This window comes from Castor canadensis, chromosome 9 (genome assembly GCF_047511655.1).
Source record: "Castor canadensis chromosome 9, mCasCan1.hap1v2, whole genome shotgun sequence".
Taxonomy (NCBI): domain Eukaryota; kingdom Metazoa; phylum Chordata; class Mammalia; order Rodentia; family Castoridae; genus Castor; species Castor canadensis.
Genome location: NC_133394.1, coordinates 14,639,869 through 14,665,253, shown reverse-complemented (window position 1 = coordinate 14,665,253; position 25,385 = coordinate 14,639,869). Strand labels below are relative to the sequence as shown.

Below are 25,385 nucleotides of genomic sequence, written 5' to 3'. Positions count from 1 at the left end.
TCCAGTTGTCACCAAGAGCAGGAGCAAATCACTTAGTTGCTGTAGCCTCATTTCTCATCGGTACAGTGAAAAAATGGACAAAACGATACTTGACATTCCTTCTTGTTTTAAGCTTCTAGGAATCTGTGACTGATATTTCCACTTTGTGAAGCAACAGTTTCTCCATTGTGTGTGCAAAAGAAATAAGTTTTTTGTTTGTTTGTTTTGTTGTCATTAGTGTTTTGGCAGTACTGGGATTTGAACTCAGGGCTTTGCACTTGCTAGGCAGGTGCTCTACCATTTGAGCTATGCCTCCAGTCCTTTTTGCTTTAGTTTTTCTGGAGGTAGGGTCTTGCTTTTTGCCCAGGCCAGCCTGTGCTATTGTCCTCCTATTTTTTTTAAAGCTTTCTTCCTCTGTAGCTGAGCTAATAGGCACGTGCCACCATGCTCAGCTTTTTTGTCATTGAGATGGAGTCTTCAAGAAATTTCTTCGGAGTGGGTGGTAAGGGAGGGGGTGGGGCACTGGGGAGAAATGACCCAAGCCTTGTATGCACATATGAATAATAAAATTTAAAAAAAATAGAAATAAATAAAATCTTCACATAGTGTTTACAAAAAAAAAAAAAAGAAAGAAAGAAATTTCTTCATTTCCAGGGCTGGCCTGGAACTATGATCTTCCCTATCTCAGCCTCCCAAATAGCTAGAATTGCAAACCTGAGCCACTGGCAGCAGCTAGGAGTTAAGTGATTATACAAATGTTACACTGTTACGGGAAGGAAAACATGGGGCTGATGCTTCCTGAAAAGGTAAAAAAAAAAAAAAACCATCTAGCTTTCCAAAGTGTCATTGGAAAAACAAAATCTCTAAAGGATCTTCTTTTTTTCTATTTTAATTGGAAGCTTTTCAAGAATATTAAAAGATGGCCTGCGACTTGGGCTAAAAACACTGTTTAATAACAATATCATTCTCTCAAGAGGAAATGGAATTGCAATACAAAAAACTTATGTTTCTGGTGTTCTTTTTCCCCAGCATTTATCTATGATTCTATTTGACACATAAAGATTATTGTAATAAAATATCTGGGCAGTGCTTTTTTTTTAAGTACTTAACCCATGCTATCTAAACAACCTTGGATTTTTAGCAAGTCAGTAATTACTATCTTGTTTTGCAATGAAAAAAAATGTTAACCTAACTCATACAATTGCCAGAGACTGTATCCCAGACTTCGCAAATGCAAATGGTTACAGTCTATGAAAGCGCGTTGGATACCAAAAAGTACTGGACTGGTTCCAAGTATTGTAAATAGGAGATCTTGGCATGGGATTGAATGGTTTTACTAATTGTTTAAAAAGAAAATTGCTGCTGAATTCATTGCTGCTTATAATGCAGTTTCAGAAAACCTAACATCTATAATTGTTCACCCAAACATACATTTCCATGTGGCTCAGTCTTAAACTGGAACTCGTTTCTTACTCTTTCTTCATTATAAACAAAAAGATGCAGCCTATTTAAAGTGAGTCTTGCTGATCCAGCCTTGCCTTTCATGAGACAACACTGTCTGCACTCCATTCTTGACAACTGCAAGCCACAGTGCTGTTTGACAACAGGCTGTTGAGGTGAAAGGAGAAATCCAGAGTAAAGACAGAAAATAGAATCTTTGCAGGGTAGCCATAAGTATATTTCTGTCCTGCTGTTTGCATCTAGTTGCAGTTTTGGAAGGAAAGGGGGTGTGGGGCCTACCATTCGACAGATTCTTAAAGATGCCCTGAAGTTAGGGACGCTTGCTAAAGTATAGGAGTGTCTGTCATTTTGTGCTACTTTGTGATCCAATAAAGAAAGAGAGAGACGTACTTTCTCAAACAGTGTTACATTACATTCCTCGGAGCTTTGTGGGCAGTGTTGCTTTACATTTTTCATTCTAAATTTGATGTCTGGAAATCATTTCTAGCATATCTACATTTTATGATCAAAGTTTAGGATGACCCCAAAGTTCTAAGTAGCAAGTTTGAGATTAAAGATAAAACTTCCTTGAAGGATCCCCAGCCTACCCTCAAGTATCATTCATACTAATGATATGCCAGATGTGCACCTAAAGATGAACACCATGATAACCCGCACACATCCTCTTCCTCAGTTTTCTATGGCAGGGGCTGTCAGATGCATTAAACCATAGCCTATGTTTAGAAGTGTGAGTTACCATGTGACCCAGAACTAACTTTGCAGCTCACTAATAGGTCATCATCTAAGATCTGAAAGTTGTGCTTTATCCCTTCCTCAGGGCAAGGTTTCCTCCCTTCCTCAAATAGTTACCATGTTGACTCTGCTGTCTTTTTTTCCATGAACTTAACTCAAATTTCTAATTTAAAAAAAAAAAAATCAGCTGGAGGTTAGGCTCAAGCCTAGGAAGCATGAAGTCCTGAGTTTAAACCCCAGTAATGGGGGAAAAAAATCAGAATTAAGTTATAACTTAGAATAATTCTTGAGTTAAGTAATATGTTTTCTTTCATTTAGATAATTATTTTATTTAACATATATAACAGTTTCTGTACCTTTTCTTAATTTATTCAATATGTTTTCAATGGTAGTAATACTAAAACAACAGCTAACATTAATCAGGTACTTAATAGACAAATACGGTGCTAAGTACTTGTTCCGTGAAGTAATTTACTTTAAGATACTTTTGTGTTGACAGCATGGCAATTATGTGTGTACTAGTTAGTTTAGACTTCCACCAGGGACAGCCAGTCCTGGTGGGCAGTTTTCACTGAAGTGTTCAGCTGCCATTTTATCAGAAAAGAAACACTCTAGGGTAGCTATAACAATTACTTTTGTTGTCTGTCTCTCTATCAACTAGAGACTTTCATTAGCATAATGAATTCAGAAATAGGTCTTGGTTGGTGAAATTTCTGGCTTGTTACTTTGCATGATACATGGGCTATCCTTGATAGGCGGGCTCCCTAAAAACTTTAGAACCACTTCCCACTTGCCAAAAGAATCTAACCAGTCCCATAGTCTACATGTGAAACCCTCAGGGATGGACCAAGGCTTGATCCCTTCCTGGTTTTGTGCTCAGCTAAGGTGAGGAGGATCTATGACTGCCTGTGGCTACCTGAAAGGGTTACCCATCCTACCCTGTCATGTAGCTTTGAGCCCCTGTCATGTAGGGGCTTTGAGAGATCTCAAATCCAAGGTGCCATAGAACTTCTGAAAGGACAGAGCTGGGGTTGCCAGTTTACAGGACAGTTGCATCAGCTATTTTTGTGCTTGGTTGCTGATGCATATTGAATTTTAAAAGTACCTAGATGGAGGCAGCTTTCTTCCATTAAAACCTGCTGGCCAGGTTTTGGAGGTATAGTTAACTTTCACCCGCCTCAGACTTCTTTGGCCACTTAGCATGTAGCTTAATGGTAGAATAGTAGCCTAGCATGTGCAAGGCCCTGGGTTCCATCCTCAACATCACAAGGAAAAAAGGAAGGAGGGAAGGAGAAAGGGAGGGAGGGAGAAGGGAGGAAGGAAGGCAGGAAGGAAGGAAGGGAGGAAGGGAAGGAGGGAGGGCAAGAGGAAAGGGAAGGGAGGGCAAGAAGGGAGAAAAGAAATCTCTTAATATTGACAGCTTAAGTATTCAGCTTTAGAATCTTGAGCCCTTCATAAGAACACCATAAATCAGTATTCCCTGAAGGATGGTCCTCAAAATTATAGCAAATTTCTTTCTAAAAAAAGAAATCAAACAGATTATTGGACCTTGACTTAGTCCTATTGCTTCAGAATTTTTCAGGATAAGACCTGGAATCACATACTTCTGACACTTGTTATGCATGTCAAAGTTTAAAAGGTGCTCCATTGTACATACATATCAAGGCTGAGGATCACTCTCAGCCTTGGGAGGTACCGACTCGTGCACCCCAGCCTCAGGGAGGCTTTTGACCCATCAGGTATCATGACAGCAAACACCAGCTTGAGTCCACCTTGGATGGTTGGTTGTTCTCTCTTGTGCCTGGTCATGGTATAGCCCATAATATACAAAAATATACAAATAATAAAAATATACAAATATAATATACAAAATATATATATTTATTTTATATATAAAATATAAAAATACATTTTAAAATATACAAAAAATATACAAGTAATAAAACAGCTCAGTAGACCTGGGCCTGATTTCCAGGTATCACTCACTTCCTCATTCCCTGGTTTCACTTTGAGTTGCTATGGTCTTGTCTATAAAGGATCAAAATCTGGCTCCAGTTTTTATACTCCGTAGGCCGAGTTCCCATATTTTTTCCTAACTTCAAATATTTTTCTGAGTTCCCTTTGTGCCAGCCAGTTAGTCCACAGCATGTAAACATGGAAGTATGCCAGTATTCCACAAAGTGTAATTCAGACAGAGGAAAACCAGCCATTCTATGCCCTTCATACCAACTGCTCACTCCAAAGGTGGGGCTCATTTTCTTTAAGACTACGTCTTCCTAGCAGACTAAGGGTAAGATTGAAGCTTATCTCACATAATTTCAGGATGCATGCCATTTGAAAGTTATCCTTACACATATTTTCTTTATGGAAGAAAATATATATGATTTTTCAAAAATTCACAAAGTAGCAGATACTGTGGACAGATTAAAAAGGAGACCAGAAGAAATAGGATCATTGCTTTCCAGAAGTCAGCTCTGAAAGGGAAAGCAGACAAGTGTAGTTGTGAGCATTATCAAGAGCACTGGTGACCAGAGAAAGGCAGTAAGAGTGTCTGGGTAGCATCTGGGCAGGAAGTTTGTTTCCCTCAGCAGTTGTCTTGTCCAGCGCTTTAGAAGTGTTTTAGATCTGCTCCTGAATAATCCCACAGACAGGCCCCTCCTCTGCTCCGTCTTGCAGATTGCTGAATTGGAGCTAAAAGATGCTGTTCCGTATCATCATCATCATAATAATAAAATAACAAAATAGCCTAGAGCTATGATTTGGGTGTTTGCTCTGTGCTAGGCACTATAGTAGTTCCTTCACATATATACTGTCTTACTTGAGCCTTCAGCCACCCTTAAGATAATTATCTTAACCTTTCCGAGAGCAGATGTGGAAACCAAAGGGTTCTCAGGTAAATTACCTAATCATCTAACATAGGTGATAAAGTCAGGATTCAAACCCAGGTCTCTGATATCAAAGCCTACATCCTAGACTTGGGGATGTAACTCAGTGATAGAGTGCTTCCCTAACATGCGTGAGGACCTGTGTTTCATCTCCAGCACTGCTAAATGAATAAATCCATATCCTTTCCCTCAACACTAGCAATCCTCTGGACATCCCTAAGTGCAGCATGTCAGTTGTGCTGCAAGCTTAGTCTGACGATGGAGCTGGAGACTGCTGTCCATATGTCAATTTCACCATAGCTGAGCTTTACCTGCAGTTGTCACCCTACAGCTCTGTGGCCAGGAGACATGAAAAATCCGACATATTGTACAGTGGCACCTCAGACGATACCAAACCTTTATCACTGTGTTCTGCTTGATGTTCAAAGCTTTTAATTTCACAGTTTCATATTTATGTCAAACTAAAACCTACCGCATCACAGTCAGATGTAACTACAAAGAGATGAATTATATACATCCGTAATCAGCTCATATGCCCTACGCCCTATGCACCCATATTCTTGAAAGGGAAGTTCCACAAGAAGGGAAAATGTTCTGTGGTCTTTCCTGATGAAGCCATTGCCATGTCTAAGAGAGCGAATAATACCATTTCCCAGAACTTCCCAGTCCTTAGTGCATTCACTGTCAGTTGCAAAGGGCTTTGCTTTTTACTATTATTATTAATATTTAGAAAGCTTGCCTCCAGCAGTACTAAAATGTGCATCACAGAACAACACTTGTTTACTGTGTTTGAAGTGAAGGATGTCACCCAAGAGATGCCATTTGCTTGAAGTTACAGCTTGCATTCTCAACCTGCAAACAGAGATGGATGGATAACAGCCTTCCTTTCAGAGTTGCAGCTCTACAATTATTTATTTGGTCATGTCTCTTCCTGGAAGTTCTCTTAATTGAACCAGACACTATAAACCAGGCTGTGTGTGTTTAATGACAGCCAACACCATTCTTCTTTACAGTGATGAAAAAATGAACCTGCCGCTGCAAAGCAAAAGGGGACACACATCCCCTCTTCGTCCCCAGCTACTGCTCCAACTCCAGCCAGAAATTAAAGTCGGCTGCCCACTGTTTAATGCTGTAGGGTACCCAATAGGATTTTGACAAGTCACCCTGGAGATAGGAGAGAGAGAGAAAATTGGGCACAACTCAAAAGATGGCTGGGCCTAGGAAGTCAGCTTGCTTAGAATGTCACCCGTACTGAAACTCCGCATGTTTGTGGTATTGTAGTGGTGACACTTCCCATGGTGCCCTTTGCTATAGGTTTGCTCTGTAAGGCACTAATGAAAACGTGCTTTTAAAACACTATCTACTTGATTCATTCATTCAGTCAACAAGTGTTCTTTGGGTGCCTACTATGTGCCAGGCCTTTTCTAGGCCCTGTCATACAATAGTGTACAAAACACCAAAAGTTCTTTCCCTCATTGAACATCCTTTCTAATGGAAATACGCAGACAAACCCTTCGGTATGTGGTCCGTCCGATGGTGGTGGTGTGGAGAGAAAGCCAGGCTGGAGGACAGAGTGCCTGGGGGAGGTGGGAAGGTTTCAGGCTTAAGGGCACATCTGGAGGAAAGCCTTTGCATTGCACCTCCCATGCACCTGTAGCACAGCTGCAGGGATTCCTGCAAAGTTGGAAGTGCAGTTTTGTCACTTGTTCATTCAAAACTCTCTGATGGCTTCCCCTCATTCTGATTAAAAGGTGAATCCTCACAATGGCCATTGGGGCCTAATCCAAAGCTGCAGCTGGCTAGCCCATTACCTTGCCATTGTGCTCCCTGGACACTGGTCACCTCTCTCTCCGACATGCCATGACACTGATGTCCCATTGTCCATGTGTTCACTCCACTTTCTTTCCTCCAGATGCAAGTTTAGGGTGGTTCAGTCAAAGGTAAAGGCAGTGGAAGGGGCAAGAGGCCTTGGATTCGGGATATATTTTGAATGCACAACTAGTAAGAATTTCGGGAGGGTTGGATATGTTTGAAGAAGGAAGGTATTGAAGAGGTGTGGCCTGAGGGGCTGTAGGACAGTATCTGCTGGATTAGGGAAGGATGCAGAGAAGGCTTTAGTGTTGGGGAAGGGATATATGGACAGGTCAGTAGTTCAGCTTTGAGCATGTTAAGTTGCAGGTTCTTTTCTGGCACTATGGTCCAGGCTGGAGTTTTGAGCCTGAAGATACTATTTTAACCTGTGGGATAGGGTGAAATCACCCAGGGAGAGGACAGAGAGAAAAGAGATTCCCTTTTCTGAGATTCCCCAGAGGGCAGAGAGGACATGGAATTATTTTAATAATGAAATAGTATGAAAGTCTAAATCAACTAGACACAGACATCCAAGTTTGCAAGTCCCTGTTTTTCTCATGTCTTACAAGGCTGAGACACAGATAAAATCAGAAAGTAGATATGAAGACACTTTGCAACACTGAAAGATGGGCCTGGCATTTATTTGGTCCCTACTATGTGCTAGGTACTGTACTGGGTACTTCACTTGCCTTGTTATTTCAGGTAATATTCATAACAGCCCTGCACAGTTGTTATGATTGATCACTCACTATCTAAACTGGAAAGACACACCTCAGAGAGGTCACAGTTCACACAGTGAGCAAATGGCAAAGTGAGAACACAGTGGCCCATCTGTCTATGTCCAGAGGCTGCTCTCTCCACCCCCTTAGCAGACCTGGCTTTTTAACCTGGCTCACGTTAGACTCACCTGGGAGCTGTCAGTAGCTGTGGTGCCAGGACCCTGCCCCGCTCTCAGGAGAGACCCAGGCATCCTATTTTATAAAAGTCAGCCAGCGGGTTCAGTATACAGCTGACATTAAGAACCACCTCCATAGATTCATGGGCTGCACTTGTACACATTTATGCCCCACTCAAGAAGGGTGCTGGGAAGAATTATGCCCACTCATTTGTTAACAGAATTGACCATTTGTATTGGTTTGTGAAAACAAAATTATCTGTTTCATGATTAGATATGTTTGTTAAGTATTCAAAGATGAAACCAGGAGATTACAAAAATGTTATTTTCAGAATTGACTTCCAGGGTTTTCTTCAGTTCCTCCTCTGCCTAGAAGTCCTCTCAATAGGATTTTTCCTCCCCGTTTTTATAACATTGAGATTGAATATCAGGACACGTTCTAGCCAAGGTAAACCACAGAAAACAGTCAGCCTTTTTTAAAACAGATGGATTTAAGGATAAGTAGCTCAGGATTTTTTCACTCCCCAAATCAAAGCTGCCTTGTTCTTATATGTCAGAGGACATCTCATCCGAGGTTTTTGTTCATCATAACACAATACCACCAAGAAGAAAGTTACTGCCAGTAGATAATTCAAGGCCATGTAGACAAAACAAAATGTGTGTTTAAAATAGTTCATATCCATATTCACCATTTCACCAAGATTTCTGGAAGTTCCCACTCTACTGATAAGATTTTCAATGCCACATTTTAGGGAGAAGTGGTTTGGGTAGTAGCGGTGGTAGCAGAATCAAGGAAAATTCATGTCACACCATCAGCTCTCTTCACCTCAGACTTAAAAAGGTCAAGTGCTTCTCTTAGGTACATAAAACATACCTAAAAAAATTCCTTAAAATAAAACCAGGCTTCCCAGAGCTCATCAGATGGGACCAGTTCTGTGTTGGTGACCATGTTAAATATACTCTTATGACCTTGTGTTATTTTTATCATATGAAATTCTTGGTCTGTTTTTGATGTTTTCTCAACATGTGAGTGTGAACATTAGCCAGATTTTCTCTGTAGAAAACTAACAGCTCTTCCTTCTCAGCCTAGAAAAGGAAGAAAGTGATCTACTTCCTGCCCACCTCCATACACATGGCGGCCCCTCCTAGAAGACACAGCCAGTAGTTGAAGGAAGGCTTCATGGCTCAGTTCTTTAATTCATTCTTGAATTCCCTGCTTGCTAATTACTTCTACAACTCTGCCAGACAGGTTAGGGTGTACCTAATCTTCTGAGGCAGCAACCTTCAATTGGTAGAGTTAAATGTTTCATTGTCGGCATCTGGTGAGCTGCTCGTGCCATTCATTAAACATCTTTCCCAATCAGAACATATCTGTTTCAAAACAGAAGTAACACCAGCTGCTCATTTTGGTCTTTTCTTGCATCTTTATTTACATAAAACTTGGAGCAAAGTGACAGGATTACAGCCCAGGTAATTGAAGGCCGAAATGCAATCTTTTAATTTTCCTAATGGGCTGAAAATGGTTGGCCAACCTCAATTCAAAGTAAAAGGCTTAAGTACCTTTGTTCAAAGAGGTGCCTCTCTTCCTTTCTTGTGGAAGAAGTATCATTTTCCTTCAGTTTTCACCCTCCATTATTCTTTTTAATATTACCAAGCATCTGAGTGCCTGAGGACTCTTAACACATTCCCATTTCAGGCTATGAAGAGCAGAGTGTGGAGCCAGTCTATCTGCATTCACAACTCAGCTGCATCCTGCTGCTTGCTCTGTGTGACCTGGAGCAGTTTTTTTACTTACCTGCTGCCTTAGTTTCTTCATCTGAAAAGTGGGCATAATAATAGTTTTACTCACATAATAGATGTGAAAAGTAAATTGAGTTGATGTGTCTATGCTCTCAAAACAGTGCCTGGCACATAGGGAACACTGTGTGTTTGCTACAATCACTATGCTGCCTGGCCAGCAACAAACCAAGACGAAAAATACCCATGAGCTCCACATACCACTTTTGAGCTTCTGTGGAAGGTGTCACTGACAAAAGGCTGCAACATGCATACTGCTTTCTTTTTTCTACAAATCTTGATTACTGGAAAGATTCTTTTCATCAAGACTCAGCCATGTCATTTATAACATTCTGTTAATTTTCTTCCTTTTTGAGGCACAATTTTTTTTTAATAAAGGAGTATTTTTTATTTCAGTTTTGAAATAAGAACAAAGGATACAGCTCTTAGAAAAAGTTTTATATAAGCGTCTATTTTGCAGAGCCTAATTGCTCCTGCCTTCATGGGAGAAGAAATCTGGGCTTAAAATCTTTCCAGTTGCAGAGCAGGTAGTGGCAGGCAGGAGAGCAATACTACGGCTCCAAGAGGAGACGAGCAGTCCCTTCCTTTGGGGCCAGCGGAGTGTCTGGGTCCGGTATGCTTACATCTTCTGTGTGGATTTCTAAGTGTCCCTTTCCTCTCAGATGCTACCAACAGAGAAAAGCCATATGACATTTTCAGGCCTCTGAGTTGGAAATTACAATTCCATTTGTACATATCTGTTAGACTGGCATAAGATTACTCTGCTTGCTGCCAGAAGTCTAGCAAAGGGGGGTTGCCAAGCTTCACAGAGCTGCCACTGGAGGTTTTGTGGCCAGTAATTTAGAAATGCTAAATCTCTGTGATTCCATCAACCTTTCTGGGACACTGAGAAAAGCACTAGAGAGCTCTCATTCACATGTGGTATTCAGCTGATCCTCATTTTGGATGACTCTATATAAATAGGATAAAAATGGTTTTTTCTTTGTCTCATAAAGCATTAAGAGAAACTCTGATGGTGTGGTGGATCATAGCAAAGATAACACAGCAGGGGTTTTTACTTAAAGGTAAGCTCTGAAAAGGACAGGGAAGCAACTAAAATGTAAATTGGTGGCAAGGGTAAGACCACATAATCTGCATACTTGAATACCTCAGAGCAAAGACAATCATAGATTGGTCATGAGAGCAGTCCTATGATCTGTGACTTCTTGTCCCCCTCTAAGGGGCTTTGTTAAAATGCTAGCATAGCTAGGATGACAACCAGAATGGAATTTGGGGGCCATGCAGACTAAACACCACCTAGTCCAGAAAAATAACCAAACTGCTCACTGAGTCCATTTTTGCCTAACAACTTTCTTAGGCAGCAGTGCTGTCTTCTCTTTGCCTGGAGCAGTGATTTTGTTACTGGGTGGAATTACTGTTTGCCTAGCTTTGACATGGTGCCCTCTACATCCTTTCCCTGTTAAACGACAAGGAACATCTGCTCCACCAGAGCAGGGGGTTTTGTCCATGCATTCACTGTACCCAGAACAGTGCCTGGCACATAATAAATAAATACTAACTATATACCAGACATTGTATATTATTGCACTTACTTTTTATCATTAAAAAAATTGAGTTTAAATAACTTACCCAACCAAGGTCACACAAGATGGAAAACATGAGATTCCAGCCTGGGACTGGCTCCTCCCACGGCTTCTTAACACATAGAGCCAATATAGACCACTAGTATAATATAAAATAAATCCCTGCATGAAACAACAGATGCTATTACTGAAAATTAGCTTGCTTTAAGATAATCCAGAGCCTGTTCTAACCAAATTTCAAAATTGTGGTTGTACTTTATGGCATCATTTCATTCTCTAGAAACTGCATACAACTGCCCCTTTGTGTAGTCATTGAGATAAATTCCCAGTGAGTTTGATGTTCTGTGACTATTCTGTCTCTGAAGAGAAGATGAGGGGGAGACGGTGCTTCAAGCACACTGGGGTCCATTTCTGCTTTGACTGCCTACCAGATATATGAGTTAAGCAAGTTCCATAACTTCTCTGAGCCTCAGTTTTGCTCACCTCTAAATGGGAAAATCACCACCTACTTCATAGGGCTGTTGTAAGATCAAACGTGATTATGCAGGCTAAGCACTGAGCATGCTGTAGCACTTACAAAATGGTGACGGTCATAATTATTTTTTACTAAAAGTGAATAGGTAGAAGATTTGATGAATGAGCCCTGGAAAGTCATTGCAGTTCTTGAGCAGGGTATTGGCTTTAATTAATGTGGGTTTTGAGAAGATTAATCTCACTGTGGTTTGTAGGATTGATGAAAGGAAGAGTCTGAAGGTGGGGAGTTATGTCAGGAGGCTATACATGTGCCCTTGGCTCCATTTTATGAGAAACTAAAAAGGAAGATGGCAGGGAAAACTGAAGGAAAAGGCAAAATGAAATGAAGAAAGCATCTATAGAATATAATAACTTGATCTAGGGGTAGAAAGACAACAGGGTTTGTCATAGTTGTCCTCAAGCTTTGAGTTGTACAGATTGGGTAAACCAGTGACAGTAGAGGTTGCATTGGGTATGCGCCCAGCAGACAGAGGGAAACTGACATGGTCAGGCCAGAACTACCAGAAAGCAGTACCTATGAGCACAGGGACCTTGGATGTGTTCTTCTCCTGTTCTCCTGTTCTTCTACTGTTCTCTAGAAGCTAGATCAGTAATGGCAGATGGAAGAAGCTCCAGGTCTTTTCAAATGAATGTGTGAGTGAGTGAGTGAGTGAGTGAGTGAATGGACGGATGAATGAGTGGTGGGAGCACTATGTGCCTACAAGTCCTATAAGTAAGCTTGGAACAGTAACCGTAAAGTAAGTAATTGTTATATTGAAAACGTTGGAGCAGCCTTTAATCAGGGGGAGGGGATAAATAAAAGTCCATATTTAGTCTAGGAAGAAAAATGTCTTTCTCAAAGAAAAACAAAGAAGTGTCCGTCCAAGAGAAAGTAGTAATTGTCAAAACTTGAACACTGATACAAAGGGAATTTTCTAATTCAGAGAACATAAAATAAACATATTTAAAATGGGGAGGAGGCTTGTTCTTGTATGTATTGTTTTATCCTTTCCATCCTGGGTATAGGATAAAAGAAAAACCTGACTTGCTTGTTAGAAGAAGAAAGCTCTTACTTGAAGTTCCTGCATGGCAGATGTCTATTGAAAGCTCTGCTTATGGAATATGCTGCGATGTCAAACTCTGTTGGATAATTTTAGACGAATGTGTCATGTGTGACATGGAAATGTGGCATGCTGTACATTAGTGATTTCCCAAGTGTTCGGATCAGGTAGTAATGTGCTCTTTATCTAGCCACACAGTGTACTTGTAGAGCAATGGGGAAATGCTTTTGGTGGAAATTACTTTAGTCAGAAAAAGAATCCATTTACAATATGCCCCTTCTAGCATCTTTCAGACAATGCATTGTATTAAAGAGGCATTTTTTGATTAATGTTTTATAAACATTTTTCAGCATGACAGCTTAAAGTCCCTGTAAAATTGTAAATGCATGCATAGTGTTCACTTCCATAAAGTCAAATGCCATCTCATAAAGTCTATGTGAATCCTGTCAACCACGGTGACACACAATCAGTACCTGGGAGCATTAAAATTAATTTACTTCATTTATATTACTGCAGTGATAGCAAGATGAAAAGAATCCTATATTTAAATTTTACTTTATAAAGAAAACTCTCGTAAGTTTGTTTAGGCTTTTAAATTATTGCTAGTTTTTTTTTTTTCAAATTAGAAAATGTAGTAAAAATGAGGTGATAGTCTGCCCTGTGACTTTAGGATGGAATCTGGAAAAAATGCAAATCCATCCATTCAGCATGCTTCTACTAAATGCTCAAAAATGAAGAAAAAATGATTGCTGACCCTAAGACGCTTACAACTTGATTGTAGTTAATGAAAAGAATATAGAAAATATGGGTAGGCATAGAGTAGAAAGATCTATCAGCCAGCCTCAAGACTTTAGGATTGCTTTCCAGAGGAAGCAGCCAAAGAACAGAGGGCTAAGGGACACACAGGAGGCCAAGCATGGTAGTGGATGCCTATAATCCCAGCTACTCGGGAGACAGAGATGGGAGGATCACAGTTTGAGGCCAGCCAGTTTGGGCAAAAAACATTAGTGAGAACTTATCTCCACAAAAAACGCCCGGCATAGTGGTGCAACATCTGTAGTCCCAACAATAGGGAGGTAAAAGTAAGAGAGTCTGGGAAAAAGCTCAAAACCCTGTCTAAAGAGTAAAAAAAGGGATGGGGGTGTGGCTCAAGTGGTAGAATCCTTGCCTAGCAAGTGTAAGACCCTGAGTTCAGTCCCCAGTATTTCAAAATGAATATGTGAATGGATGGATGAATAACACAGAGGAGCAGAGCAAGCCAGGAAGTGGAGATGGGCCTTCGTGGCAAAGGGAGCTCAGGTGCAAAGGCCTAGAGGCTGGACAGAGCATGGTGCATGCACAAAAGTGGAAGGGGGAGAAAAACCAGATGCTCACTTTGGCCAGAGTGCAGGGGTCAAAGGGCGGAGGGATGGTGAGATTTACAGGGAAAAAGAGCAAGAGTTGGGTCCAGGTCATGAAGTCCTTGTCCGCCATACTTAGGAGTCACTCCCATTTTTAAACTCCCGCATGATTTGACTTAATCACATTTGCAGTTTAGAACATGCACTCTGGTCTCAGAAGAAAAGAACTTGGACAGGACAAGCCCAAAGGCAGAGGCTAGTTTGCAGACATTATGGGAAGCGGGAGGTACGGGACAGGTGACCGTCCCCTGAAGGAAGGTAATGAGGACAGTGGGAATGAGGACAGTGTGCCCAGTAGGTTTCTTAAATGAAGGGTATGTTAGCTTTCTGTCATTGTGACAAATACCTGAAATAGTCAACTGTTAAAGGGAAAAGGTTTGTTTTGGCTCACAGTTTCAGAGGTTTCAGCCCATGATCCTTTGTCCCTGTCGCTTTGGGTCTGTGCTGAGACTGCACACTATGGTGGGAGTACGTGGGTGGAGGTGGTCTGTTCATGTCACGGTAGCCAGGAAGAAAAAATAGCGAGATGAAGGGGCTGGGGGTCTCAATATCCCCTTCAGGGGCATGGACAGTGACCTAGCTTCCTCCTGCTAGGCCCCATCTCTTAAATAGAGCCACAGGTGGTGACCAAGCCTTTAACACATGGCCTTTGGACATTTAAGATCCAAACCATAACACAGAGTCACGTTACTGCCTACTTCCTGGTAGGTTACAGCTACATGAGTGTGTATAAAATGAATGAACAAGTGATGGAGCAAGCTATGAACGAGTGTGAGTGAAGAGGAGAGGGGTGTAGCACATAGACTACTGGAGTAAGAGACACAATGGATTTTCTCTGATTTGACTTGAAAATCAAATTCATGGCCAGGTGACAAAAATCACAGTACAGTGAGTGTGATGGCTTTTGGAAGACCCACAGCCTCTCTCTATTGAATTTCCAGTTGTTCAGGTATTTGCCATGGAAACATGGCAAAGATGTCCTAGAACAGATAGGAAACTCACAGCTTCTAAAGGATTGCCACCATCATATGGACCCTGTGTTTCTCCCACCTTCTCTTTCTACTCTGACCTTGCAGAACAGGACAGCACACTGAATGGATACTCTTGGAGACTTGGAGGGAAAGGAAGCAACATCGAGATGTATTAATTGAGAAGAAAATCTAATAACTGAAAAGGAAGGTAGAAAGTTGAAACCAATAATTGCAAAGGAAAGCAGATAAGTGAGTGACTGAGAAATAAGGTAGACTTTAAGATCAAAGGAAAATAAAGGTTCCCAAATAAACAACATATGACTTGAATTGCTGACATGCCCCTGCCCCCACCGAGGGATGACTTGTGAATCCACCTTATGAAGTGACACACAGAGGACGTGCAGAACAGCCTTGGGCCCAGGCTCTGAACACTAAGCTTTTTTTTCTCTGATCCGTTATTTCCAATCATATTTTTAACATTAGTCACTTGGAGAGTTAGAGATAGGAAATTTGATTAATAACTAGCAAGAAGGTATTGCCACCACATCAATTGGTGAAGAGAAATTCCTGTTTAATTTGACAAATGTCTGCCCAGCTGCAGGTCATCATGGATTCCTTCTCTTTCAAGTCAGGTCATTGACTGTCATACAAGACACAGTACAAAAAAAGCCACCAGGGTCCAACAGGAAAACCGCATCCATCCTTTCACTACAGGGAATCGATTCAGCAGGGTTGGAAAACTGAAAAGGGAAAAGGGGCCATAAGGAGACCCAGGAATAAAGGCTGCAGGAACCAGTGGAGCTGGGGGGGCAAAGGAGGTAGTTGGGGTTCTCAGAACTTACACACTTCAAGGAGAAGCCACAGAGCAAGGCAGACCCCAGAGGAGGGGTGCTGTTCCACTGGGGCTGGTGGCTCTGAGGGGTACAGCAAGCCACAGGTAGGAGCCAGATGCCACCCTAAGGTGCTGCTCCTGGCAGGAAGCCCAAGCAGCCAGAAGGAAGCCCCTCCTGCCCTTGCCTGGCCCAGAAAGCTGATGTTTCCAGAGTCTCTGAGGATACAGGCTATATTTGAAGATGAGAGATGAGAGTTGAGGAACCTTCCAGCACCAGATTGGAAAACAGTTTCTGACAATTTGGTGTTAGGGTCCAAAGAAGGTAGAGGCCCCTGGCACACCAGAAGCCTCTTGAAGGTCAAGATTTGTCTGTCTTTGTAGCCAAGGTTCCCTTGGCTCTGTTGGGGTGGTCCTAGCAGTTGCTTTGCTTTTCTCTCATGTGAAATTCCAGTTGCATCCTGGTGTGGGGAGCTGGGAGTTTGACCAGGCTTGCTGCCTTGGAGGAACCTCCGGAAGGGCATGAAGGGGGTGAGTTCACCCCAGAGGTTGGACTGCACTAAAAAGCTTTTGCACACCAGGCCCTTGCTGCTTCTCTAGCTGCAGCACCCACAGCATCAGCATCTTGAACCACCCTTGCCAAAGGCACAGAACTGGAGGGGCAGTGGCCCCATTGCAGGCTGGACTTCCCCTAGAGAAGGCTCCTTGTGGCTTCTGCCTCCTCCTCAGGAAAATGGTGAAAATAATAGCTTCCATGTGATTGGGAGGCTTAGCTTAGTCAGTATAGAAAAGCACTGGAGAGAACAGGACACAGTAAGTACTCGGCATATACTCATCGTGATTGTCACCGTCTTTGCTGCCTGTGTATCCACTTTATCACATCTAAGTGTATCTCTGGTGTTGCTTACACTTGGATGTCTTGTATATGGTGTAGTGTTTTGTTTACTTAGCACAACAGCAAAATCTGGCTTCTCTTCTGAACCTGTTTCAGCTTGCTAGAGAATGACACAGGGCCCCCATTCTCAGCCATAAAAGAGAAGCCCAGGTGACTTAGCCTTGCAGCCATAGGCTTGGAATTTGGGATCAGAAGACCCGACCCTGATTATCTTTCAGGACAAAATGTTTCCACACTTCTATCTTTTGCTCCCTTTAGCCTCACTTTTGCTCCACCCCAACAACCCTCCTTTTTGGATCTCATTTCACTGAGCACCATCCAAGAAGCCTCTCCAGGGACAGGGGACCTCTGCAAACTACCCCCATCTTCCAGTATCTTAGCACCATCCTTTTGGGTCAAAGAATAAAGTGTTTTTCTTGCAAATGGAAGTTCTGTTCAGGTCTTAATATTTTCTCATAATAATAAGTTTCAGCTACAAGACTAGTATCAGCTGCTACTTTTTAACAATAAGGATATTCGGCTTTTCATTTAAGAAAAAAGAAAGCTGTTATTTTTTTTTTTCATATTGGTGTGAAGATGGATATTAAAGACAGAAAATATCTAAATGTGTACTTTGCAAGCTGAAAGAGAGAGAGAGAGTTGGGAAGGGTTAAGTGTTTTCAGTTTATGACAATGATAAGTAAGCCTGTGGAAAAGAAAGCAGCCATGAAATACATTTTTGCATAAAGGTTCGAAATTTATTAGGTGGTAAAAATAATTGAAAAAGCTGAGCCTTCCTTGTGTATAATAAAAAGTTATTTATGTGCCGTCACTGGATGTGTGTAGGCTGTTCTCAGAAAAACAAGAAGAGAGCTGAGCCCTTTAAGCTCTTCAGTTGCAAAAGCTGACATAGGTACACAGCACTTGTGAAGAGCACACCATGTTAAAATTGGTAGTAACAGTTATGCTGGTGTTTAGACTTTGTTAGCTGTAATTCAGAAGGTATGTTCTATGGCAACCACATGGGAAATTTGTACAGCTGCCCTTTTAGAGTACAATGAGAGGTCCATGAAGTAGTATTCATTTATCTGGGTTCCAGTAAGCCCTTCACTGTGAGGTTTAAACATTCAGCACTGATCTTACCAGTCATTTGCCACACACAAAACTACATGTGCTTTGCTCCATGTTTGTAAAGCAAGGTCCTCGGCCAAAAGGAAACATGCAGGGCTGGGGTATAGCTCAGTGTCAGCATGTGCTTAGCATACTCTTAGGTCCTGGGTTTGATCTCCAGTACTGGAGAGAGAAGGGGGGAGAGAGGAGAGACAGAGACCATGCAAAGCCTCCAGTGTATGTCACACATCATCTTCCCATTTCCTTTCAGCTCCCAAAAGTGAGCTTTGGGGCTTTGCAACAGTGACATGCTGGTCTTCCTAAAAACCAACAGACTGTCTTACCACTGAGCAAGAGGGGATCCATTTTAACCTGTAGCCAGTATTCTCCAGCCTTCCTAAAGCACCTCCATTACAAACCGTCTTCTTTCCTCCCCTTGGCAGGTGGGCTGCTAATTTCCAGTGAGAGTTATGGGTGCCCTGAAACACTGGCCACCTTTTCACTTTATCCATTCTACTTGGAGCTCAGAGGTTTATGTAGTAAAGAAAGAAAGAATTGTTGGCTCTTTTGAAACCTTTCCATTTCAGTGCTGTGAACGCACATGGGGAAATGTGGTAATACCCTATTCCAAAGTTGTGGTTCTAATGGAGCAGACCTTTAATTTGCTGACAGCCTGACTTTGCTTCTGGGTTTTCTGTCTTCTTTGTTCAACAGGAATTCCGATGCTAAAGATAGTGTTTGCAGGCCATGAGCATCTCTCATTAATATCTGTGCCCTTGCTCATCTACCACCCAGCTCAGATCCTTCTGGGAAGTGTGTTGGTGCCAACGATAAAGTCTTGGATGGTGTCGAGGCAGAAGGTGAGGCTCTGGGAAGGTCTGATTTGGATCCAGGGTAGATTGACATGTTGTTGCTGGGTCTGAACTGTTGGTACACTTTGGCCCTGGCTAACACATCATAGCTGTCAAGTTCATATTTTCTTAACTACACACAATAACAATGGCTCTTGTTCCTTCAGCTTGAACAGGAACATTGGGTGCTAAGTGTTTTAATTGTTATAGAAGATAATTACATCTAAAATGAAGTGTCTTTTTAATTTATTCCTATTGGAAGTTATATTGCTTAGGGTATTAAGATATGAAACCCCCTTCTTGTACATATCACCCATGTTCTAAACGATCTTTCATCTTGTCCCTATTTCACCTGCCTCTCTTAAAATGGCAGAACCTGAGTTGTTCTGCAACACCAACTTTCTTTTTAATTTCCTAAATATTTATTAACCTCTTTGTATGGCACTACAGGAAATCAAAAAATAAAAGTAGTAAAGAAGTCCATACAGTATTAATTTCACCACACTTAAGGTGGAGTCGTGTGACCTATTAGGTCTTTTGGACTTGATTTCCTAAATTGCCAACCAAAATAAAGCAAACCTGTGACTGATAAAGTTTAGATGGTGCATAGAACATGGCGGTACCAGTGGAGCAGATGTCTCCCCATGGCCTGCACCTGCCAGGGCTTCATTCTGTCTAATGTAAGGCAATGACCATGTGTGGGAAGAAGAGATGTCAAGTGACAAATTACCATCTGTTGTGTCCCTAGTGTCCTAAAAATGGAGTGGCCACAGTACCACCCACTGAGCTATATGCAAGGCAGGTCCAATTCTCTACTAGATTTGGAGGATTGATCTTGGGCTAAGAGCTTAGCTACAACCAGGTTGATAGCAGACCATTTTATAGGTTAGAGAATAAGCTCAGAGTTGGACAATTTACCCAAGGTTCTGTGTGTAAAATGAAATACTAGATTTAGGACTGAGGAACCCTGGTGTGTTTGGCCTCCCTTATCTTTCCCCAACACCACAATGATACTCCAGATAAAAATATAGTATTACTTTCTTAAAGCTCACCTGGGCCCCCAGGATCCTACCTTGGAAGTTTAGCCCATCCAATAGATTCATTAATTCAGTAATTTAACAAAAGATGAATGATTGCTGTTGTATGTCAGGGACTGCCCCAGGCTCTGAGCCTCCTACTCAGGGTTAGCAGAGGAGTAGTTGACTATCTTTTTCTTTTGTTTTTGTACTGCACATCTCCTTTGAAAATTCTGTTTTATATTTGTGCTTGTTTATCAATGTGTATTTGCATTGCCACTCAGAATTTATACTGAAAATTCTAATACTCTTACCAAGAACGTGCAGTCTCATTAAACAGCAAATTAGTCAGTGGGTTTTTCTCTAAATGTTTCAAAACTCTGAGAGTGATGCTCCAGAGTAACAGAAGCATTTTCTAAAAGGGGGACTAAACTGGACCATGCTGTTCATTTTCCCTTTGTACAAAAACACTGGCTAACTTAGAATATTCAGGAAGATGTAGAATACAAAGATTGCATTCTCAGGGTGTCCATGAGTATCTGCTTTCCAAACACTACTCATGGGACCCCCAGGCCACCACCTAGTACAGAACAGAGCTGTATGAATAGCCAGGCCAAGCTGGGGGGAGATGACAGAAACTGTGCTGGCCAGTGAGGTGGGTGGGTAAATCTGTTTCCAGAGGTTTGGATTGTTGGTTACACAGTGCATCTGGGTAGGTAGGTGTGTCAGTCAGCTTTCCATTACTACAACAATATACCTGAGACAATCAATTTATGAAGAAGAAAGGTTTATTGAAACCTCTTCAAGCAGTTGGAGAGGTTTCAATCCATGATCAGCTGGCCCTGTTGTTTTGGGGCCTATAAAGAGTAGCACATCATGCAGTGAACATGGAGTAAAGCAAACCCCTTAACTATGGCTGGGAAATAAAAAAAAAAAAAAAAGAGGGTGAGAGAGGAAGAGACCAAGATCCTATAATCCCATTCAAGGATACTCCCAATAACCTAAAGACCTCCCAATAGGCCCCACCTCTTAAAGTCTCTACCACCTCTCAATAGTACCAAGCTGGGGACCAAGCCTTCAACTTTGGAGTTTCAACTTTCCAGATCCAAACTATAGCAATGAGCCTCCTCTTCCTTCTAGCAGCATAAACAATCTGCTGTTAATTGATGCTTTCACTTTGCTCATGGCTACTGTCCAACTCTGAACATGTTCTCCTTTCTTGTAGGGAGTGAAGCTGACGAGGCCGACAGTATAACGGAGGAGGCACCTGTTCCATAGTGGTGTATATATACATGTGTACAGGATTGTACATACAAGCAATTCTGAAGACTTGTATTTGTGAATGTTGCTTTGATGCATATTTTATTTTTTTACAGAAAAAATATGATATACCTGTTTAAGTGCCTTAAAATGTATTCAATGAGAGCATTATTTCCAAAACATACTCTGTTGGTTACTGGCAGGGTGGTACAATATTTTGGAATTAATTTTTTTTTCCTAATGCAGAAAACAGTCATAGTAAGGGACAAAAAGCTACCGTCCTTTCCCTGTACCACCTTTTGTGCAGTACAACTCTGTAATAGTTACTGTAATGTTTGAAATGAGGTCACACCGTCAGGAAAATGCCCTTCTGATGACAGTGACAATCCCAAAGTCGTATTCACACTCACTTTGATTCACTGTGTGATTTTTTTTTTCTCTACTACTGTGACATGCCTCCTCCCTATCAACTCAGCAGGAGCCACAGATCGAATAGATGCTAAAAAGAGCAAGATTGCTCTGCATTCCTTGACATCAGGGGTTTTTTAGACATTCCTTCAAATAGCTTCCACACAGAAAGTCTTCAGTCCCATCATAAAAGATTGTGGTGTAGTGTCTTAAATTTATTATGAGTTGCTTCAAAGAAAGGGCCTGATGGTTGAGTTATGAGTGAAGTGCGTGAAATATTGAGGATTTGGTTTTCAGTTTTTTAATTATATCTCAATATTTTTCTTCCTTCTTCCGTAACTTCTTTCTTACCTTTTTCCCAACATACTTGCATGCTCATAACAGCCAAATGTGAGACACAAAAATGTTACAGTCAGTTTAAAAGCAACAACAATTAATACTGCATCGTATTCACATTCCACAATTGAGACCAAAATTCTTTTCCTTTTACACAGATGTGCTGAATGCTTTCCAAATCACCCCTTTTGGTGAGAAGCAGCCTGTTACATCCTTGAATTAAGCACACTTCAAGCATTTGAGACAATTTATCAATGAGAATATACTTCGCATATTTGAGAAATGTTTGTAACATCTTTTAGAAAGTTAAGTCAAGGGCTGCCATAGTGGCTCAAGCTGTTGAGTGACTGCCTAGCAAGCATGAAGTCCTGAGTTCAAGTCTCAGTGCCACAAAAAAAAAAAGTTAAATCAATCAAGCTGGGAGCAGTGGATCATGTATGTAGGCAAAGATTGCGAGGATCGAAGATGAAGCCAGCCAAGACATAAGTAAGCAAGATCCCATTTCAGCCAATAGGGTGGTAGCATGCCTATCATCCCAGTTATTCAGGAATAAATAGGATTGGTGCTCAGGCCAGCCCTGGGTATAAATGTTAGACTCTGTTTGAAGATTTCCTACAGCAAAAAGGATTGGGGGTTGGGGTCTGACTCAAATGGTAGAGCGCCTGCCTAGCAAATGCAAGGCCCTAAGTTCAAACCCCAGTACTGCCCCCCCAAAAGAAAAAGTTCTATCATTTTGTTCTTAGGAATCAGTGAAAATTTAAAGGTCACAGATGCAAACAAATGTTACATATACACACGCTTTCCAGCCAGGTGGAAAGAAAAGTGGGCACAGAAAATGCAAGACCGTTAATTAACCAAAATATCAAGCCTAATTAGTCTTGAATTGAGCATCAGCTTTTAGAGGAGTATCCAATGTTTGCTTTTCCCATGGCTGGAAGAACTTCAGCTGGACCCAAATACAGAACAAAGCAATATGTTGAGTTAGGGGACACTTTCTGTGCTTTCTGTACTGCGTCTTGTCACTGTCTCTACATGTCCTTTCTTGATTTGACAGATAATATCAGCCTCCTGGTTCTCACCGGGGACACTGTATCCTCAGCAGTGGTCTTTGTTGTTTTGCCTGCAACAACAACAAAAAATCATTCCTTCAAAACTTACTGAAATTATCAGTAATGTAAAGTTATATTACTGTTACTGCCACGTTCATCTTTTGTTACTTCTAACTCATTTCAGTCTCATTGAACCTTATAAATTCCACAAGCATTCTAAGTAGAGCTAGACCCTGCAAAAACCTATGCTAAACTGGGCTGTAGTGTTCACTGTTAACAAGAATTACTGTGTCTCAAATGACAGTAATTTTGCCTGATATGTTTGATGCTTGCCTACGGAGCACAGAAAGGTTTTCTTGTTTTGTTCCTACAAGCTTCTTTGAGTTTTAGAGTAAGTGGAAATGTCTATCTGTCTAAGCTATCATAAAAATCTTTCTCCCTTTTTAGTTGCATACTTATTTCCCCTTCAACTTATCTACCTCTATTGTCTAACACCTACAATAGGTGTAACTATGGGATAAAATTCAACTGAAAATTCTAGGTAACATTTTAGCTTTTGCTTTAAAAATGTGTTTTGTTTTCTAATAACCTTTACAGAGAGAATTTTGGTGGCTCTAGGGATATGTTTATGGCTATTTTTTTTTCACACAAATGCTATAGCGTATTTTTCCATAAAGATCAAAAAATAAAATCAAATTTTGTTTTAATTCAGGCTTATTGGGATTTAATTATGCATAGCTTAGAATACTGTATTTATGCACTATAAAGCTATCTGTTTTATCCATTTATTTTGTTCAATGTATTTATAAAAGAAATACATTAGATTATATTTATGTTTACTCATTTTTCCATGTGATTTTTTTTTAAATGATTGTCAAGAAACTTGACTTTTTTAAGGGATGATAATGTTGCTCTTTAAACATGTTCTTTCTAAGTCTTAAAATTTTGTGCATTTTTAAAAAATTTTTCCCTATTCTGTTTTAAACTAACACACCAACACACCTCTGGTTAATGTTCAGTGTTTATGCTAAATACCAAATTTTTTCAAAAGGGAGGCTAAGCAATGAAGTGGATTATTTATAATGAGTGGAAGATGAAAATAAGTTTGTGATTAAAGAAAGAGATGTTTGAGAAACCACAAGAGAATCTGTGGCTTATTTAACTCAACTTCCAGTGCATTCACAGTGACTTCCAAGTGTGTCTTAGATTCATGGCAGTGTGTCATTTGTGGATAAACAGACGTAAACTTCGCGTCTCCCCGGGTGCCCGTATCAGGTGTCCATATCACCCTTCCCCACACCACGAAGTTAAAATCTAGAAATAGCCATTGCTTTTTCATTAGAGATTTGTTTCCTCTGTCAGGGTGGAGAACCAACAGAGAAATATTTGTAACAGGAGGGGAAAAATGTAGGTGATGTGACTTTCTGGCTACCCCCATCATGTTTTTGAGCATAGGAAAAACGAGTCATAGCATGAGTGTCCCAAACCTAGTATTTCTTTGCTGCACAAGTCACCTTGTGTAGAATTGCAGGCCTTGTTCCTGCCTTTGCTGTCCTCCTGGCTTAGAAATCCTCTTCCCTCTGGAACCTGGTGAAAGTCTCTCCTCCTGCAGGAGGCTTTCCTGGCCTCCCAGCCAGTGTTTGAATTGTCTCTCAGGTCTCCTGAAGCCCTTGCATGCTCTGTTCATTAGTTTACACCTCTGTCTCCTCCAATGTAGACACATTTCCATTTTTGTCTGGTGCTTTACACAGTACCGGGCTCAGAGTAATAGCCAAAAAACCTGTATGTGTGGACTTTCCAGATGGAGATCCTAATAGGAAGACATGACTGCCACATGCCTGAGAGCTCTTCCCTACTTGTAGATCATTAGTAATTTACCTTGTTTACTACTCTTTCTATCCTGAAACTGCTTCACTTCCTAGCTGCGTAGATAACTAATCCCCCAGGTGAGACTGCAGGTGTGGCGGGCAGACAACTTCCGTCTTCTAAGCTTTGACAGGACAGTAAACCCATAGCACTTCAGACTAAGTTCAGGACAGGTCAGCCTGAATTAGTGAGGACTGCACATACATAAAAAATAAAGAATTTCCTTATGGAAATTCTGACATATTAGAAAAACTAGGTAAAAATTATCATCATTGGCTTGTCACAGACAATAAAAGGTCTTAACAGTACTTTATGCTCATTCACGAATCTTATTTAAAGTATAGGACAAGTTTTCTCAAATGTAAATGAAATACTAATCTCATTTAAAGGGGAAAAATTGTCAACAGACCCCAGAGTAATTGTCTTCTGACCCAATTGTGAGGAACTCTGTTTTGAACACTGAAGTGCAATCCCTCTGAGGATCAATTGGTCCGGTGTGGTTGTCAAGGAGCAGACAAGGGCACTGGCTTCAGGGCCATCCTGAGCCCTGTGGTGGGTCCCCAGATGAACCCATGTGAGCATTTCCAGGCCTCACCCCACTGAACCCTCCAGCATCTCAGATCACTGTGCACCCCATCCCCCATCCCCTGACATGGAA

At 41.2% G+C, this 25,385-nt stretch overlaps 1 protein-coding gene across 4 annotated transcripts in view; it reads left to right on the top strand.

The window, feature by feature from the left end:
* Window positions 1–25,385, top strand: part of Slc10a7 (solute carrier family 10 member 7) — a 241,641-nt gene that overhangs the window by 201,192 nt on the left and 15,064 nt on the right. For 3 of the 4 annotated variants that reach the window (XM_074041243.1, XM_074041242.1, XM_020172460.2), the window contains 2 exons: window positions 18,656–18,801; window positions 21,034–23,996. The exons of the other annotated variant lie outside the window; for it this stretch is intronic. In XM_074041243.1, the coding sequence (XP_073897344.1) occupies window positions 18,656–18,801; window positions 21,034–21,063 (176 nt within the window). In that variant the 3' untranslated portion in view covers window positions 21,064–23,996. Of the gene's footprint in view, window positions 1–18,655; window positions 18,802–21,033; window positions 23,997–25,385 lie in introns of those variants that run through there. 4 annotated transcript variants of the gene reach the window in all.